A 17,199-nucleotide genomic window follows, 5' to 3' on the forward strand; every position below is an offset into this window, starting at 1 on the left:
CAGATTGTGTGGATTTAAAATGGTTTTGTTAGGGGTGACAAAAATTTGGCATGAGGTTTGAACAGCATCCAGTCCTTTCCAACACACACTGCAGTTGACACTGGCGTCATTACGGCGCACTTTTAGAAATACACTTTTTCAGAATGCTGTACAGCGCTGACCCAAAACCTAAACATATCAGTCACTGCGACATAAGCAAATCATCCATAAATATTCCAATGGTTTATTGTGAAATCAGAGCTGTTCAGAAAAATGTATTAAAATACAAACGTCGTAACATGAGAATGTGAGACTCAATACAAAACATCAGCATTTTCACAATAAGAGCACCCAGTTTTATTAAGGTCGTTGAGTGTTTGTTGCCATCATGACAATCCTAAACAAAATATTCAGTGATATTCCTTCAAATCAATACTGATAGTGTAGTTTGCGCAGACACACTGAGGTTTATCCAGTGTACAGAAGTCTGAATCATCCACATGATTTCATACGCTTCCAGAAACACGTTTACTACACGAATGTCCAGCGTTTGCTAAAACTGTTCAACTCTTTAGATGATTCCTTTCTTACAACATCTCCAACTATGACAGCTTCTCATTACTCACCATTTCTTAATCTTACTAAATACTTGACTTGATGTCACTCTGTGGACTCTGGGGTCATGTGCAGCATGAGCAGGTCGGCCCCCCGGCGGACCACCACATTTAAGCTTTCGCTGGTCCTCACAGCATTATATATCTCCTCCGACGTGTTTACCTTTACCCCATTGATCTCAATAATAACATCTCCTGGCTTCATTCCGGCTCTGCAAAACAGAAAACAGGAAATGACATCATCAAAAGGATGCCTTAATTAACAGCTGATAACATCATGTTCAGAGAGCAGCACACCTGTTGGCTGGAGATCCTACAATCACACGGTGGATGAGAACTCCATGAGAAACATCAGGGAAGGACGGGTCTCGCATCCTTAGCTCTTTGATTATACTGAGGAGGGGAAAAAGAGAATTTAAAGATAATAAAAGACTCACTTCAGTGCAAAGTTTATTTGTGTTGACAGGAATGTGTGCACAGGCAAATACGCAAAAGTGTAATCCATGTAACAGTTTGGACAAACACACGTGAGCTAATAATATTGATTATTAACCAGTGTCTGCACATTTTATGACCAAAATTTATGAGCAATTTATTTTTAGTCAGGGCTGTGGATATCGTTCAATATCCATAACACACATTTAATCTGATTGATTATAGCATGTACTGATAAATTAGAGGTGCAGTAGGTGATCTGCCAAAATGCTAATCGGTTAACATATTAGCCTTGGACGGCGGAGAGGGACTGTGATGCAAAGCCACGCCTCCAGAAATCGCGAATGCGTGCACCGCGTCACAACAGCAGACAACCCACTAGTTAGTGTCATTCGCCAGTTAGTTAGTGTTCGGCCGGCGCCGTGCAGGAATTACATTTATTACTAAGCCACACTTACATGCTATTTCAGAGCAAATATTCAGAGTCTGTCTGTCTGTCTGTGTATCCATCTTAAATTTTACTGAGAAACTGCTCAAAATACAAAAGTTTCACTCATAATTGTTAAATACAAAAACATCAAGTATAAATTTAGAAAAAAGATAATAATTTTTTCTATTCAACATTACTACAAATAAATGTAAATTTCCAGAGGTCTCTAAATTGGTATTTGGACACTCTAAAACAGTTTGGTTACAAACTAACCAAAATAAAGAAATTGATACACGTTTAAAACTAAACCAAAATGAATAAATGATATAATTATTCCATTATTTATTATCCATTTATTAATTCATTTACCTATGATTATTAGAAAATATTAAATCATTTGGTTTAATGAAATAATCATCAGAACAAGAAACTAGAACTGTCATCAACTGAGTAAATGTATTAGATTAAGAATTTTGTCAACACATATATAAATTATTTACAGAACTGTTTAAATCAATACCACAATTAAACTCATGTCATTTGGGACAAAAAATATTTAGTGATATTGCTCAATTCTACATTATGTATACAAAACTAAAACCTTAAATGGGAATTTTTGTTTCCCCAATATCTTGAATTTTACAAGGCTCATACAGGCACAGCCTAAAGAAAATCAAGGACTTAAGCACTTTTTTCCAGCACCTATTTTTATTTTCAAGACTGACACGCAACATGTTAAAACACTGCACAGGAATAAATATAACTAAAAACCATTAATATTCATAATATTAATAATATAATTAATTAATCAATTGTGTATTAATAATATAATAAACCTGCACTAAATGTGCTTGTGAAAATGTTTTTTTTTTTGTACTCAAGTAAAAATACTATTACACTGCTAAAATAATACAAGTTTTGGTAAATTATACTAACATTGGGTAAAAGTACAAAGTACTCTTTTAAAAACTAAGAGTACTAGTTTTGGGAAAAAACTCAGATTTTCATTATGGCTCTTTTTAAAAGAAATAATAATAAATTTATTTGAATGGTTTAATTGCTTAAATCACAAAGCTACATATATAAAAATGTGCACTAACAAAGGAAGTATGGTCGATTTTTCCTTCCATGACAATTAATCTTTTTCAATAGTACTGGCAAAACTACCACATACTCTATAAGACCAGAGACACATTTTGTCCATGTTTTTAAACAATATTTTCAAGTTTTGAAAGATTTAAGTATATGATGAAAAGATTTAAATTTAGCCTTTTATTTACATATTTTACACCATTTTTCTTATTTGCTCATTCTTGTCTTTACAATATGGCAAATTTGTTTCTTTAATAGCTGTACAGCACATGGAAATATTATTTTACACTTGATCTTAAACTGAAATAATTTTACAAAAAAGACAAGTACACTGTCAGTAATAAAATAATAAAGCAAATGGCTTTGTTTAACTCTAGGTATTTGAAATATGACAACACTGCATTTTTCAAAGCAGTGTTTGAAGAGTCTTATTGTTCATTATGATAAATGTAACAGCAGATTGCTTTGACCTGTAATGCCTGTACAATTCAGTGATGCTTTAAGACAGATCAGAATACAGCTATAATGTATAAATCCCACAAATACCCCAAACAGAAACATTTCTAGCATAATTCTTTTGTCTTAAAGAAATATAAAAAGTTCCAACTTTGCTCAATCTAAGTTTCATTTGACGATACAGCCAAACAAAAAGTCTGTAATCTAATTACTAAATTTAGTCAAGGAGCAAAGATAAATAACTTCTACTTTATTATTGAAGAGATCGCGATTGTATACAGTCTGATCACATACACGATATGATGAGAGGACTTGCAGGTAATTTGAAAAAGCCTATTTAAGAGCTTGCATATCTGTTTTTGCGATTTATGTACATGACTGCGCTCTCATGTTAAAATAAAGCGCTCAATACGTTTGCAGAAATGAGTAATTGCACAATATTTGCATTCCCGCGCCGACATTCAGAAGAGTGACAGACAAGTCAGAAGAAGAGAGCGGAGAGAAGAGAGCAAAATGTGCGTGTAGATCATTGAAATGGCAGGAAGTGTCCGCGGTTTTATTACTCTTGCTAATAACATGGACATCTCTATAGTGAAAACATCCCAAAAGCATTATTCCAATAAAAAACTTGTTTTTAAGTTGTTTTTTTGTTGGCACTGCAACACAGAAAGGCCTTTGTCCCGCTCTTACATTTCAAGTAAAACTAGACAAGGTTGACTGTGATTGGCCACTTTTCATATCATTTAAATCACTGCTTCGGAATCACGTTAGTTTGTGCGGGTATTTTTGCATTAAATTGTCACAAAAATTCACAAACATTTTTATTTTTCGGGCGTGAAAATTGCATACAAATTCTCCTTGATAAATTAAGCACTTTTCAACAGAACAAGCCAATTTTCCAGGTATTCCAGCACTTGAATTTCTAAGAGCCAAATCTAGTGGCATATAACAAAAATCTGTAGATTCCATAATGTATGAATTTTGCTCTCCTGTAAAATTGTAATAAAAGTGTTTGGCACCTGGGGGTCAAAGTCAACATCATCACTCCAATGTAACGCCTTTTCCATCCCGATTCTCCAAACCAAGACTCTGAAAAAAAGACCCAATAACCGGGAAACGGGCCTGGGTATGGTTCGGATAGCATAGTGTAAGTACGCCCTAAATACCTAAAACCAGAATTTTCTACCACTGAATAAGGTTGCATGTCTGCGGCTATAAATACTCCTACCGCACTTGTGATCATTTTACAGAGCGGCACACGTCACATCAGCCGGTGTGTGAATGAAGTGCTTGATGCATCACTGAGACAGCGCGCAGTCCTCCGCTATCTGCAGACACTTCCAATCCAAAACAGCAGTAAAAAGGAAAGAAATCTGTGCGTTAAGGATCTTTCCAATGTATTATTGAGCCTTTTCTAGTTTTAAATTTCAGGTAGGCCTACTTTGTGTGTGAAGAGCAGGTAATAACCCACTCAGTTCCAGTGTTGCGAACGCGATCTGCTGATCTAACAGCTACATGATTTAGAAACAGAAATGAACTCGTCGTTTCAGGTCGAAATGAACCAATATAATATATATTATATTAAAATAAATTAATATAATGTAATATAATAAATTAATATTTATTTAAATTAACAGGAACAAATAGTGTTGGAGAAAGTTTTTCATGTTGTCATGAACGTGACACGCAGTTTGAATTGTAAATAAACGGAGAATGATTGACAGGCGCAGCGGAGGGGAGCGCAGAACTGAACATGAATTTAAGCATGTGAATATTGATCTGCACTGTAAAAAATTGCTGTTAAAAAACGGTCAGATTCCACAGAAAAATTATGTTTTTTCACTAAAACAGTAGTATTCTGTTAAAAACAGTGCATTCTGGGTAACATTTTGTTTTCGAGAAAGTAACCAACTGAAGAAAGCTGTGAGCTAACAGAGTTTAGATTCGATATTTTGAAGTCTGTGTTTAAAATCACACTTTGTGCCCTTGTTCACTATTCCATCAACTAGTTCACCAATATAGTTCACCTGACAGTTTTAATGAACATTAATGAGAGAATTCAGACACTGATGAACACCCGCTGTTAATAATCACAAGTACTGAAGGAAAGAAACACAAACAGTGACGTCAGTCATTAAATAAAATCAAATAAAATAAAACACCTTCAGTCTCAGCAGAGGATCATTAAACAACTCCACAAACAACAGCAGACACACTTATTCCTGACTAATTTGACTTCCATACTATTTACATTGAGATCCAACAGAAATTTAGGTGTTTTTCGTGTCACCGTAATGGAGTGAGGGGCTGGTTTAGTTGGTGTCTTCACCCTTAAACTTATTTATTTAGACTTTCCTGCTGCTTTAAAACAGAGTTTACAAAACACTTTTATTATAGCATTGATGTGGAAAAGTCAATAGATAGATTAATCTATTTGTCTGAAGATAGTTCTGATAAATGTTTGGGTATAAACCTGGATGAAGGGTATCATTCAATAAATTTTATGCTTAGTTGCAGATATTAATTTAATTAATAAGTGGAAACATAAAAGATACTTATATAATTACTTTACAGTTAAGAGATAACATACAAACACAGTTCAGTTAAGATAAAGACACACTCAGACCTCATGAATCAGACCTTGTACCTCAACAATGGTAACAATTAAAATGTTTCATACTGCAATGCATGCTGGTTGTGGCACAGTACAAATTTCCCAGCATGCATTGCGGCATGAATAAATGTAGTATAATGGTCTTACAGTTTTCTTTATTTGCGTTTTATTCTGCTTTTATTTATGTTTAGACTTTTAGTTGCCTGTTTGTGAGTTAAACTGTTAATTTTGTTACTTGTCACCATAGTTGAGGTTCATATGCTGATTATTGATGTCTGTTTGAGTGCAACTTACATCATAGAGCAAAGTGTTTTTGTCCAAGATATTCTTAAAAACTTCTAGAAATCATTGCCACATATATTGTGAAACAATAGAATTAACGTTGAATAAGAGCAGTAAATAATATTACATTAAATTAGAACAGATTCTGGCATTTAATAGCAACATAAACATTACCAGACATTCTTTAGGTTTTTGGCTGGCTTGCCACATCAAGTAAGTTTTTTAAACGAAGCTCCTAAAAATTGCAGCAGCCAAAATATATTATTGATAATGATGTCAGGGCTAAAAGCCCAACTAAAGCAAACTCTGTTCTCCATGATGGTGACGTAAAATGTTACCCTTACTCTCAAGAAGAACTTTAGTAGATGTTACACAAAAATAAACGTTTCAGTAATAAGTGAAGCTGGTGATGATGTTTGTAGAGTTGTTTAATCATCCGCTGATCATTCAAATGATTTAATCATTTGTTGACCTTCAGGTTATTTTATTATAATGCTGTGACTAAAGTTGTAGTTTTGTATGTTCTGTTCTTGTTTTTTCCCTTCAGTATTTCTTCATTTGTTCATCGTTAATCCTCAATCATCATTTAATTAGTCGTTTGATTAATTCATTTACTTCAGCTTTGCTACACGTTTCTTGAACACTCAGTAGTGTGGACACTTCAATTAAAACTGAAGTATATGCTCTGGGGTTCAAAGGGTTAAAGGTGTGAGAGGTAAAATCACAGTGTAAAATGTATTTTAACAGTAATTTACTGTTAATTTAAACTACGGAAATAGACTGTAAAAAAACAGTAGATTGCTGGCAACCACAGCTGCCATAGTTTACTGTTAAATAAAGGAAAAAACAGTATTTTACTGTAAAACCTGAAGCTAATTTCTTCTGTGTGTCACCGTTGTGGAGAAGAGTAGAGCCAGTGTATGAGTTAAAGATGAACAGTGAACTGCTGATGTTGTTCTGCATGTTTCTCTATTTAAAGATAGCGGCTGTTTAGTTGCTGATGCAGTCAGAATCTTTGGTAGTTCCAGATTTACATGTATGTGTGCTGTTGTGAAATATGAGACGTTAGAGTTAAACCGAACTTTTCTAATTAACTAAAATAAGTTATCATTATAAGTATACTTCTAAGCATGTATAGCACAATACTTCATAAACTCATTCAGCAGTTGACCAATTTGAGGCAGTTGCTTTCAGTGAACAAAATGAGTTCCCTTGAGTATTGTGTAAATCAATGTAGTTCATGTATTTTTACAGCGACATACTGTAAAATAACAGTACACTGCTGGCAACAGCAGCTGCCAGTATTTTACTGTTTTTTAACGGGACAATTTTTAACAGTGTGTACTTCACATTAAACTATAGAATGGCTTCAAAACATTTGGGATACAGTAGGCCTACAAGACAATTTTCTACTGTCTTATAAAAGGCTAACTTTTTGGCTTTTCTTTGCTTATAAATTACACAGAATATAGAGCACGTGCAAGATGGGATTTGCAGTAAAAATATGCAGTATTGAACCGATATCCAATCCAAGTATCAGGATCGGTGCAGCCCTAATTAAAAAATTAAATATCCCCAAAAGATTACAAATGTTAACAGTACAACCTCAAAGCTCCATCTGTACCTTAACATTGATTTTGATGGTGGCGATGTCTGCAGCCTGGTCTACATCCTGAACTGTGGCGTTGTAAGTCTCACCATTGGTCAGTTTGACACGAACACCACGCTTGTTGGCGACCACATGGGCATTTGTCACTATCTGGCCATCGCTACTTATTATAAAGCCAGAGCCATTCGAGATGGGAACCTCACGGCCAGAAAAGGGGTGTCTGAAAAGAAAGAGTGTAATATTAGTCACAATTCCCAAACACAACTGAAACTAAAACCATCTGGTCATCTTAAAATAGAAACAAGTGATCCAAAAATCTCTATAGAGAAAATCAACATAAAACACCCTGCTGAAAAAAACAATCCTGTTGTGCGCGCGCATGTAAAGGTAACTGGGTGAACAAGTCAAACAAAGTATATACACAAGAGAACATAAAAATATACAACAATTCAAAAAAAATGAAGCAAGAATAATAAAGATTTAAATAAAACATATAATAGATAGATAGTACAATAATAATAATGATAGTAATAATGTCAGTGAAAATGACAACAGCATTATTAATAACAACAACAACAACTACAACTACCACTTATGATTACTTAACATTCAGAAATTAAACAGAATTAACAAAAAATATTGTAAATATACGTGTAGTGTTAAAACATTGTTGGGTTTTACAACCCTGCGAAATGTGAGAATGTTTTAACAATAGAAATGATAAAAAAGTAAAGAATTAGGTTAACTTGATTGTTTTTATAAATGTAAGTGAGTTGAACATAAAACAGTCAAGTTGCCCCCAATAAACTTAAGAATTGAGTTGCTTCAACACGTTAAATAAGTATTTTATAAATGTCTGATAACAATAATTTTGTTAATAATAATGACATTTGGGGAAAAAGGGTTTGGTTCTATTTTTATAGTAAGTAAATGTTTATAATTTAAAATGTTTATAATAATTAGATGTTTTGCCGCCTTGTTTTTGAGTTGTGCAATGCAAAAAGACCCTCTTATAGCAAGATTAGGGAAGCACCGAAATGAAGCTTGTTGATTGAAACTGAAAATTCTAGATGCATTTGGCTGAAAACTGACACTGAAAAGGCTTTTTAATAATTGGAAATTATTTTAATAAATAAAAAAATATAGTTTTATATCAAATAATAAAGTAATTTGGCGACGCAGTAGGTAGTGCTGTCACCACACAGCAAGAAAGTCGCTGGTTCGAGCCTCGGCTGAGTCAGTTGGCATTTCTGTGTGGAGTTTGCATGTTCTCCCTGCGTTCGCGTGGGTTTTCTCCGAGTGCTCTGGTTTCCCCCACAGTCCAAAGACATGCGGTACAGGTGAATTGGGTAGGCTAAATTGTCCGTAGTGCATGAGTGTGAATGAGTATGTATGTATGTTTCCCAGAGATGGGTTGCAGCTGGGAGGGCATCCGCTGCGTAAAAACATCTGCTGGATAAGTTGGCGGTTCATTCCGCTGTGGTGACCCCAGATTAATAAAAGGACTGAGCCAAAAAGAAAATAAACGAATGAATGAATAAAGTACTTTTGTGAGGCTTTTAAATTAAACGCAATAACTTCAATTAACAGTGAAATTAATAGTAAAAATAAAAGTGATTCCATCATTTACTCACCCTCTGCATATTTGAACTCGTTATGAGTTTCTTTCTTCTGTTAAACACAAAAGAAGACATTTTCAATAATGCTGAAAACCTCTAGCTATTGACTTCTATTGCAGGAAAAATAACTACTATGGAAGTCAATGTTCAGGTTTTCAGCATTATTAAAAATATCTTCTTTTATGTTCAACAGAGTCAAAAAAAACTCAGAAATGATGACAGAAGTTTCCTTTTTGGGTAAACCACACAACTACTTGCAAATATGCTCATGTTACATTCCCTCGAGTTAGACAGTTCAGTTTATTCTTCTTTTTTTTTAATGAGCCTCTATTATGGGTTTTTGAGAATGACCTTCCATGTATTGTGTAACACAGCTCTAAGTGAAGTGAATTATTCAGCTAAGACTTAAATCTGCAAGTACGCAGTGTTTAAAACTGTTGATTCATTTATAAAAGTCAACTCGCAGTGCTTCAAATGAATCGTCTTGATAACGAGTCTTTAGCCGTGCCGGTGTGACCAGGAAATGGAACTTAAGCCCCGCTCAGGGCCGGATTAACCAATGGGCCTTATAAGCACAGGCCCAGTGGCCCGTGCGCACTTGGGGCCCCTGCGAGGGGGGAGAAGAAAAAGACAATTTCGGGGTGTTTTTTTAGGCTAACTGCAAATAGCGCACCTAGTTGGAATAAGCTATTCACACTTTATGCCCATCGATGCTTGATTGACAGAGACAACATGAGTAAAGAGCAGGGCCAGACGGAATCTGCGGACGTTTTTTGCTATTTCTGTGGAGAATTTTGGTAAAAATCTGCGGATTTCTGTGCAATTATTTTGGGAGTTTCCAGCGGAGTATCATAACTTACACCTTAATATATTAAATAAAAAGTAATAAATTACTGAATAAAAACTGAATAAATTCAGATTTACATATTTACTCAAGTAAATAAACAGAATTAATGATAGGCTAAAAATCTGTGGAATTCTGCGGGCGCAGATTCTGTGTGGGCCTAGAAGAGCTATGCAGCATCAGAGCCTGAGTGGCGTACCTCGTAATGTGCACAGCAACATCTTTTGACGCGATTGATTATCAACCCGGTTCGAATCCACCATCTGCTGAACTTGTGCTACTTTTTTTCTCCCCATTACATATCAGATTAGAAATATACTTATTTTTAACAGGAAGGAAACATTTTTAATAAATAATGCAAATGTGATATAAAGTCAAGTGCCTCGTGGGTATTTAATAATGTTTAGCCTTAATAAAAGTGCCTCCTTCTCTGTAAAAACTATATTGCTCAGACAACTGTATTTCATCTGAGCAAAAAAATCACATATAACTATTATTATTATGTTTAAATTGTCTTTCTTTCTTTAACTAAACAGAATGCTGTAATTGGTCAAGCATCAGTTTTGAAATAACCCGCACTAAACTGAGCGGACTGTAGTGTAACATTAGTATTAATCATGTATCAAAAATGAGTGGACAAGTGGATTTAGCAAACGCGAGAGAAAGAGGAGAGGAGGCATCTTTATTGAGGCATTTTCCATACACACCTTCTTCAAACAGACCCATGATCAGGAGAATGAGGGTATAGAAGAAGACGTTATGGTAACGTTAGATCAGTAAGCTAGCATTAACCAGGCGGAGGAGGCTAACGGCAGCGCAGCGCGGACTGGATTCACCGTGAGAGAAACAGATAGAAAAAGGAGAGAGAGAGGGAGAGAGAAAGGCCCCGAAGAGGAGAGAGACCGTAGAGGAGAAGAGGTATAGTGTGTGTGATTTTCTGATACTTTTAGGTTTATAATCAAGTTGATCTATGCTGTTTGCCAACTCTTCATCATGAGAAGAGTAGAGAGAATACAGAGAGAGGAAGAGAGAGACAGTAAATCATTAATAAGTGTGTGTATTATTAAACACTCAGATTCATAGAACTGGATTGGAGAGGCATTGTGTGATATAGCCTATGCCATGCAAACAATGTGCTCTATCCGTTTGTAAAAGCTCTACATTAAAAATACCCTTAAAAATTATATATAGTACTGTTTCAGTGAACTTGTACAAGTAGACTAAAAAAACATTCTTTTTATTAGTATTTTTATTTAATGCTTTGAAAAATAAGTTAAATCTTTGTAAATACATATGTACTATATATCATTTATTTAAATATGTGGGCAACAAATTATAGATTCATTTTATTTAAAAAATATTATATTATTATTATTTTTTAAATTCAACTATAGGGGTACGGCCAGGTAGGGGGCCTTACAAGATAATGTGCCCAGGAGCTCCTGAGTTCCTAATCCGGGCCTGGACCCGCCTATTTGTTGCACGCGCAATCCCGGGAAAATTAAAAAAAAACCAGCCCCGCCCACAAACACAGTAGCAAAGAAAAAGAAAAAGGACACTGTAGCAGACGCCAGTTGAATCATGTCGCGAAGACGCTGTGCTCTGAAGTGTGAGGGGAAAGTTAGTGTTATTTTCTCTACTCAAAGATGAAACAGTGAAGAGTCAGTGGTTGAGGTTTATTTTGGCAAAAATACCTCAACATTACAGCCCAGGCTTGTGCTGTGTTCCAGTCATTTTTCTGATGAGTGCTTTAGATCAGAAAAGTCTGTTGACGTATGGGACTTTGTCAGAGCTCGACAGGAACTTTACAGTACACAGTTTATGGATCAGTTTCTTCCTCCATTTCACAAGTGTAAGTATGTGCAATTAAAATGGTTGCCTCTTTGTTTTCTCTACAAATTATGTATTTAATTGTTTTTTGCTACTTATAACCGCTTGTAGTGCATCTGGTTAACTCTTTATATTCTCATATCACGTCTAATGCCATGATGAAAATGCGACGTGTGCCGCTTTGTTTATGGATTTAAATGCATTTACATATAAATGCACAATCCACTGGCACTTGTCGTTGCTATGGCCATCATCAGTTTCCGGGATAAATAACAAAACGGGAGGGTGGCGGGAGATGGGTCTGAAATTACAGGAGACTCCCGAAAAAAAAACGTGAGTGTTGGCAGGTATACTCACACATACACTCTGCACTCTGACTACTTCAATATTGTTGATAAGCCATGGTGGGCATTTCTCTCTGTCTCACGCTGAACGCTGTTGACCAATCACAACAGAGTACAATAGGACCAATCAGCGCAGATTAGCATCGCATTAGGGAGGGGTGTAGGAACAAATTAACTGTTAAATAATCATAAGCGTGTCGCTGGCATAATTTGATAAAAATAAATGCATATTTTAAGACAATGAAAGTGTACTTTGCCCTTGAATGCACATCAGCCTGTTGTTGGAGACCCCCCCCCCCCCAAAACAAAACAAAATATGACCCTTTTTAATGTATAATAGGGGCTCTTTAAATCCATTCAGACAAACTCCGGGTCTGACAGAAGAACTTTTAGCTTAGCTTAGCATAGATCCTTGAATCAGATTAGACCATTAGCATCTCGCTCAAAAAATTCCTAAGAGTTTTTAAAGTAAGACTTGACTCTTGTGTAGTTAAAGTATGCACCAAGACTGATGGAAATGAATAGCTGCTATGTTCCAACTTGACATGGCTAGTAACTATACCTATACGCCTCTTGGGAGGTATACATGGGCATTCTGTTTGAATGGGTAAATCAAATTCTTCAAAACTGCTTGCCAAGATTACGATTACATTACATACTATGAATAACCAATAAAATTAAACAGTAACTGTCCTTTTTGTTTAATTTATAAATGTCTATATCACACAATATCTGCAAAAACTCACATCTAGTCCAAGCCCCTCCCCTGGAGAATTGTCATTCTATACTGATCGCTGATTGGCTAATGTACTAAAAGGTGGGGCTTCATTTGCCATAATGACTGCTTCACTTTTCCCATTCAAAAGTATATGAGTGACACGTCATGTGTATTCTATAATCTTTGCTATACTCTCATTCTGGAGTAATAATCAAAGATTTTGGACTATTTGTTAGACCCAGAGATCAGCTGAACGGATTAAAATGACCAAACTCAACAGTTTAACTCTGAGTAACTTGAAAAATGAGCCTATTTGCCAGAAAGTCTTACTTTAAATACGTCATAATTAATATAAAACAAAAAAAAAGTATATTGTTTGCTTTTATAACTTAAATTACAGTCAATGTAACTGCATAGAGAATGTGTTTGTGTGTGTGTGTGTGTGTGTGTGTTTTTTATAATCAGTGAGGGACCACTGACTTCTCAAAATATCACAAGAACGCAAGCATGTTTGGAGTAAATGACGACAGAATTTTCACTTCTGGCCTTTTAATGATTCCTCTCTCTACAGCATATCTCCAAATTAATCAAAAATCAACCCTGAAACCTGTTTCCAAAAATCATCAGAAAATTCACAAGTACAAAAAGAACATTTTTGTGATTTTTTTATTATTATTATTATTTATTATTAAATATATTGCAGGGATAGTAGTACCTGTGTAATATTTTGAAATGAATTTCTTCTACCTGATTTGAGCGTAAAAATGTATTGTTGACCAAACATCATCTATAAATGGGAAAGAAAAATATTGTTTCCATTTCAAAATGGCTTTCGGGAAACATGTTCCACCAATGCGTAAAGCACTTTGAGTGTGCAGGAAACGTGCTATATAAATGTAAGGAATTATTATTATTAATTATTATTTATTCATTTCTATGTGAAACACTTTCATGAGCCCATTTAGCCAATAAGACAAAAACATAGTTTTACTAAAGTAAGCTTACATTTATCCACACAAAATAAACCTGACTGTATTATTTGTAGTAAAGCCGTGGTTAATTGTGTTAAATATGCCATTTCAGCCTGCAGAATGGCATTTCAAACTGTGGCCTAACAAAAATATAGAAAAGAAATATCGAGTTTCTGTAATATAAAACTAAATAATTCCTCTCACTGTATAGTTCCTAAAGTTAACTAGACAGAAACAAATGTATGTTAATATTAACAGAATCACTCAAATAGCAATTAATCTGACTGATGTTAACGTTAAAGGTTTGATCGAGCTTTTAAGTAAAACAATAGATTAAAGTTACAGTACCGTTAATATAACATTAATATTTACGTTACATTAAGTTGCATCAATGTTAGCATTAGCATCAAATGCTAATTAGCGCTACTAGCCTGAGACATACAGTAATAAACGTTACATCTAATTACACTGACTTAAATATTCATTTGTTTAATTTGTAATTGTTTATTTTATTTAGGTTATTGTTTCTTTTTAATTCGCATTTTTCACTTAGTGAAGGCGGGTGTTCCGGAGAATTCAGTTCCCCCTGTTCCCCCCTTCACAGCGCATGCGCTGATTCTCAGTAATGACGTCATGCTTTCGCTTCGCTAGTGAATCAATTCGTGTTGGTTTTGAAAATAAAAATAAATAAAAATCGTGTTGGTTTTGCTGTATTAACAAGCCTAATGTTGGTTGCATTAAACATTTTTTGTTATATTTAGTAATTGTAATTTTTGCATGCACTCATTAATTGTTTTGTTGTTAATGTGTGCGTGATGTGCGTGTTTTTCTTTCAAACAAGCATTGTCTTTCAAATAAGCCTTGTCGAGAAAAATAGCACTGCAAAATTAGTGTCTCTTGTTTTAGGTAAGTCACAATGATGCTTGTAATGTTTAAAAATTGCATAGACTGTTAATGCAAATATTTGTCACTTATCTGCATATGAAAACACAAGAGAACAGATTTTCTGTAAGCAAGGGAGTTTCCTGGATTAAAAAACAAAACAACAATACAATGACGTCTTTTTAATCTAATAATTGTCTCCAACAGTTTTCATCTGCAGAAAGGGCTTTTAAACAACAATTATGGATACAGCACAGAAAACAGATAAAAGATAGGCTCAAAATTTTTTTTTTTTTTTTTTTTAACTTTTTTACTATCTATAAAGGGGTGTTACCATTGAAAAGGCATGGGAATTTTTTACATTGCCCAAAGAAGTGTTAACTCCTATATATTACCTTTTGTGGGTTTGAAAGGCACTACAATGATGCTGGTGACATTTTTTTAATGGTATAATTATGTCTAAACTCTTATATGTTCAGATAAGTGTATTTACAGTGATTTATGTTGTTTTTGTGGACTACACAATGACCATATGCATTCACCTGCTTGGGTAAATGGGTACTTTTTTATTTTTAACAATTTTTGTACCTTTAGTTCTTGTTAAATTGACAAAAGCTGTTAAACATTATTTTAATGATGAGGCAATTGTGGGTAATTACCCTGCATGATCTTTCAGATTGCCTGTGATTGATCACCAGTCATGTGTTGGCAGAATAGGGCTGTGCGATATTGAAAAAACAAAATAAAACTAATATTGCAATATTTCGTTGGTCTGCCTTATATATTGTGATATAAATACAATTTCACCAGATTGGTTAAATAGCTCTGTTAGAAAATAATTCATTATTTTACATTGATTGGCATGATTTTGTAGGGGACTGGTTGAATCATGCATAAAACAATTTACAAGCATATAAAAACAGGGCAAAGACAAAACTGCTGAGATAAACAGTGTGTTTTTTTTTTTTGTTTTTTTTTTTGAGCATTCAGTACAGAAATTGAATAATCAAATGTAAAATAACACTAGTCTTCTTTATATAAAAAAATAAGTACAATTAATATTTGTTTAAGATATAAAAGTTATAATTTCTTGTGCCTGAATGTATTAAACTTTTTGAAATCACATGCAAATAATACTTTTTTTATTTAATTTTGGTTAAAATCTGCAGCTACTCCACAAATCACATGTACTCTGAACTCCTGTGCTGTTCAACATTGCAGATGTGACTACTGCAGATGGGCACATTGCAATATTAATGCTGATAAGATATATTGTACAGCCTATAATGAAGAATATCATTGCTTAGCTTGCTTTAAACACTTGAAAATGTGCACAAATTTTTGGTTGGTTCGTTTTAAAAGATTTTAGCTTTTTTTGCTAGTTTATATATATAATAAATATATAAATATTCAAATAGTAAACTCATTTAATGTATCATCCTTTTAATTTACGCCTACTTATGTTTTTTTTTAGTATAACAAAATTGTTAGATTTAAATCTGATGTTAAAAAGATATTGTATATTGTGTTTTCCAATCCTCAGAAGCTTCACAATTCACACAGTAACACAATTTCCTCTGCTTCGGGAAAATCCGTACTCCTGTGTTTTTAATGTAAAGTCACTTTCTGAAGATACATGAGAAGCTACGTAAATATGTCTTTCAAAACAACACAAGTATCACTGTGATTTATCTGAAATAAAACACACTATAATTTGTGCAGTGTAGTATGGTTTATTTTTTTCGACAAGGCAAACTGTTTGAAAGAAACAAGCGAACGCGTGCTAAAAACAGGAACAATACCATAGACACGTGTGTCTATGCAAATAATTACAAAATGTTATAAACTCTGTGATGAAATAAACACTGGGCTTACGAAAATACAGCAAAACAACCATGAACTGTTTCAGTTCGCGAAGTGAATTCATGACGTCATGATTTGTGTACATGGAATCAGCTGTAAGTTGCGCATGCGCTGTGAATGGGGGAACAGGGGAACTGAATTCTCCGGAACACGGGCACTGTTGACTAACGTTAGTAACTCTAAATTAGTTGACTGCAATGCTGTGACGGTGTTAGCATGTAGCATGTTCACACATAAAATAAGTACAGTTCGCAATTAAAACCATTTCATACCTTTTGTTGTAACTTAATAAAATCTACTGCAATTAATGTCAATAAAGATGTTTAATCCACAAGAATTTGATCCTACCTGTTAGCGTTCACATAGGTTCGGTCCTTATTTAGGCTAGAGTGGGTTATTTTTGTGAATGAATCTGTGGATTTAAATAAATTGTGAGAGTCGATTCATCCTTGACCTATTCATAAATACAACAGTTGCTTTGTTGCTGAATAAATGTCTTATTCACTTAAGACAGTGTCCTACCACCACCTACTGGCGGTTTCAGGTAATACATGGATAACTTCATTTTGTTGCATATTTTTCTTTTTAATTTATTATTTGAAGCATTATTCATTTAA

General features: G+C 34.3%; 1 protein-coding gene across 2 annotated transcripts; it reads right to left on the reverse strand.

Annotated features, from left to right (window-relative positions):
• Positions 1 to 202: 202 nt before the first annotated feature.
• LOC110437862 (serine protease HTRA2, mitochondrial-like) lies at positions 203 to 17,053 on the reverse strand. 2 transcript variants are annotated; one of them, XM_073920669.1, is made up of 5 exons: positions 16,931 to 17,053; positions 7,527 to 7,731; positions 4,026 to 4,095; positions 891 to 986; positions 205 to 805 (listed from the first exon to the last, which is right to left on the reverse strand). In XM_073920669.1, exons 3-5 carry the CDS (start codon positions 4,046 to 4,048, stop codon positions 640 to 642), a joined length of 285 nt encoding a protein of 94 aa, XP_073776770.1. In that variant the 5' UTR covers positions 4,049 to 4,095; positions 7,527 to 7,731; positions 16,931 to 17,053; the 3' UTR covers positions 205 to 639. The 2 variants fall into 2 exon arrangements, with proteins under 2 accessions (XP_073776771.1, XP_073776770.1); XM_073920670.1 differs by lacking the exon at positions 4,026 to 4,095 and having other exon boundaries at positions 203 to 805.
• Between the last annotated feature and the right edge of the window lie 146 nt (positions 17,054 to 17,199).

This window comes from Danio rerio, chromosome 13 (genome assembly GCF_049306965.1).
Source record: "Danio rerio strain Tuebingen ecotype United States chromosome 13, GRCz12tu, whole genome shotgun sequence".
NCBI classification, from domain to species: domain Eukaryota; kingdom Metazoa; phylum Chordata; class Actinopteri; order Cypriniformes; family Danionidae; genus Danio; species Danio rerio.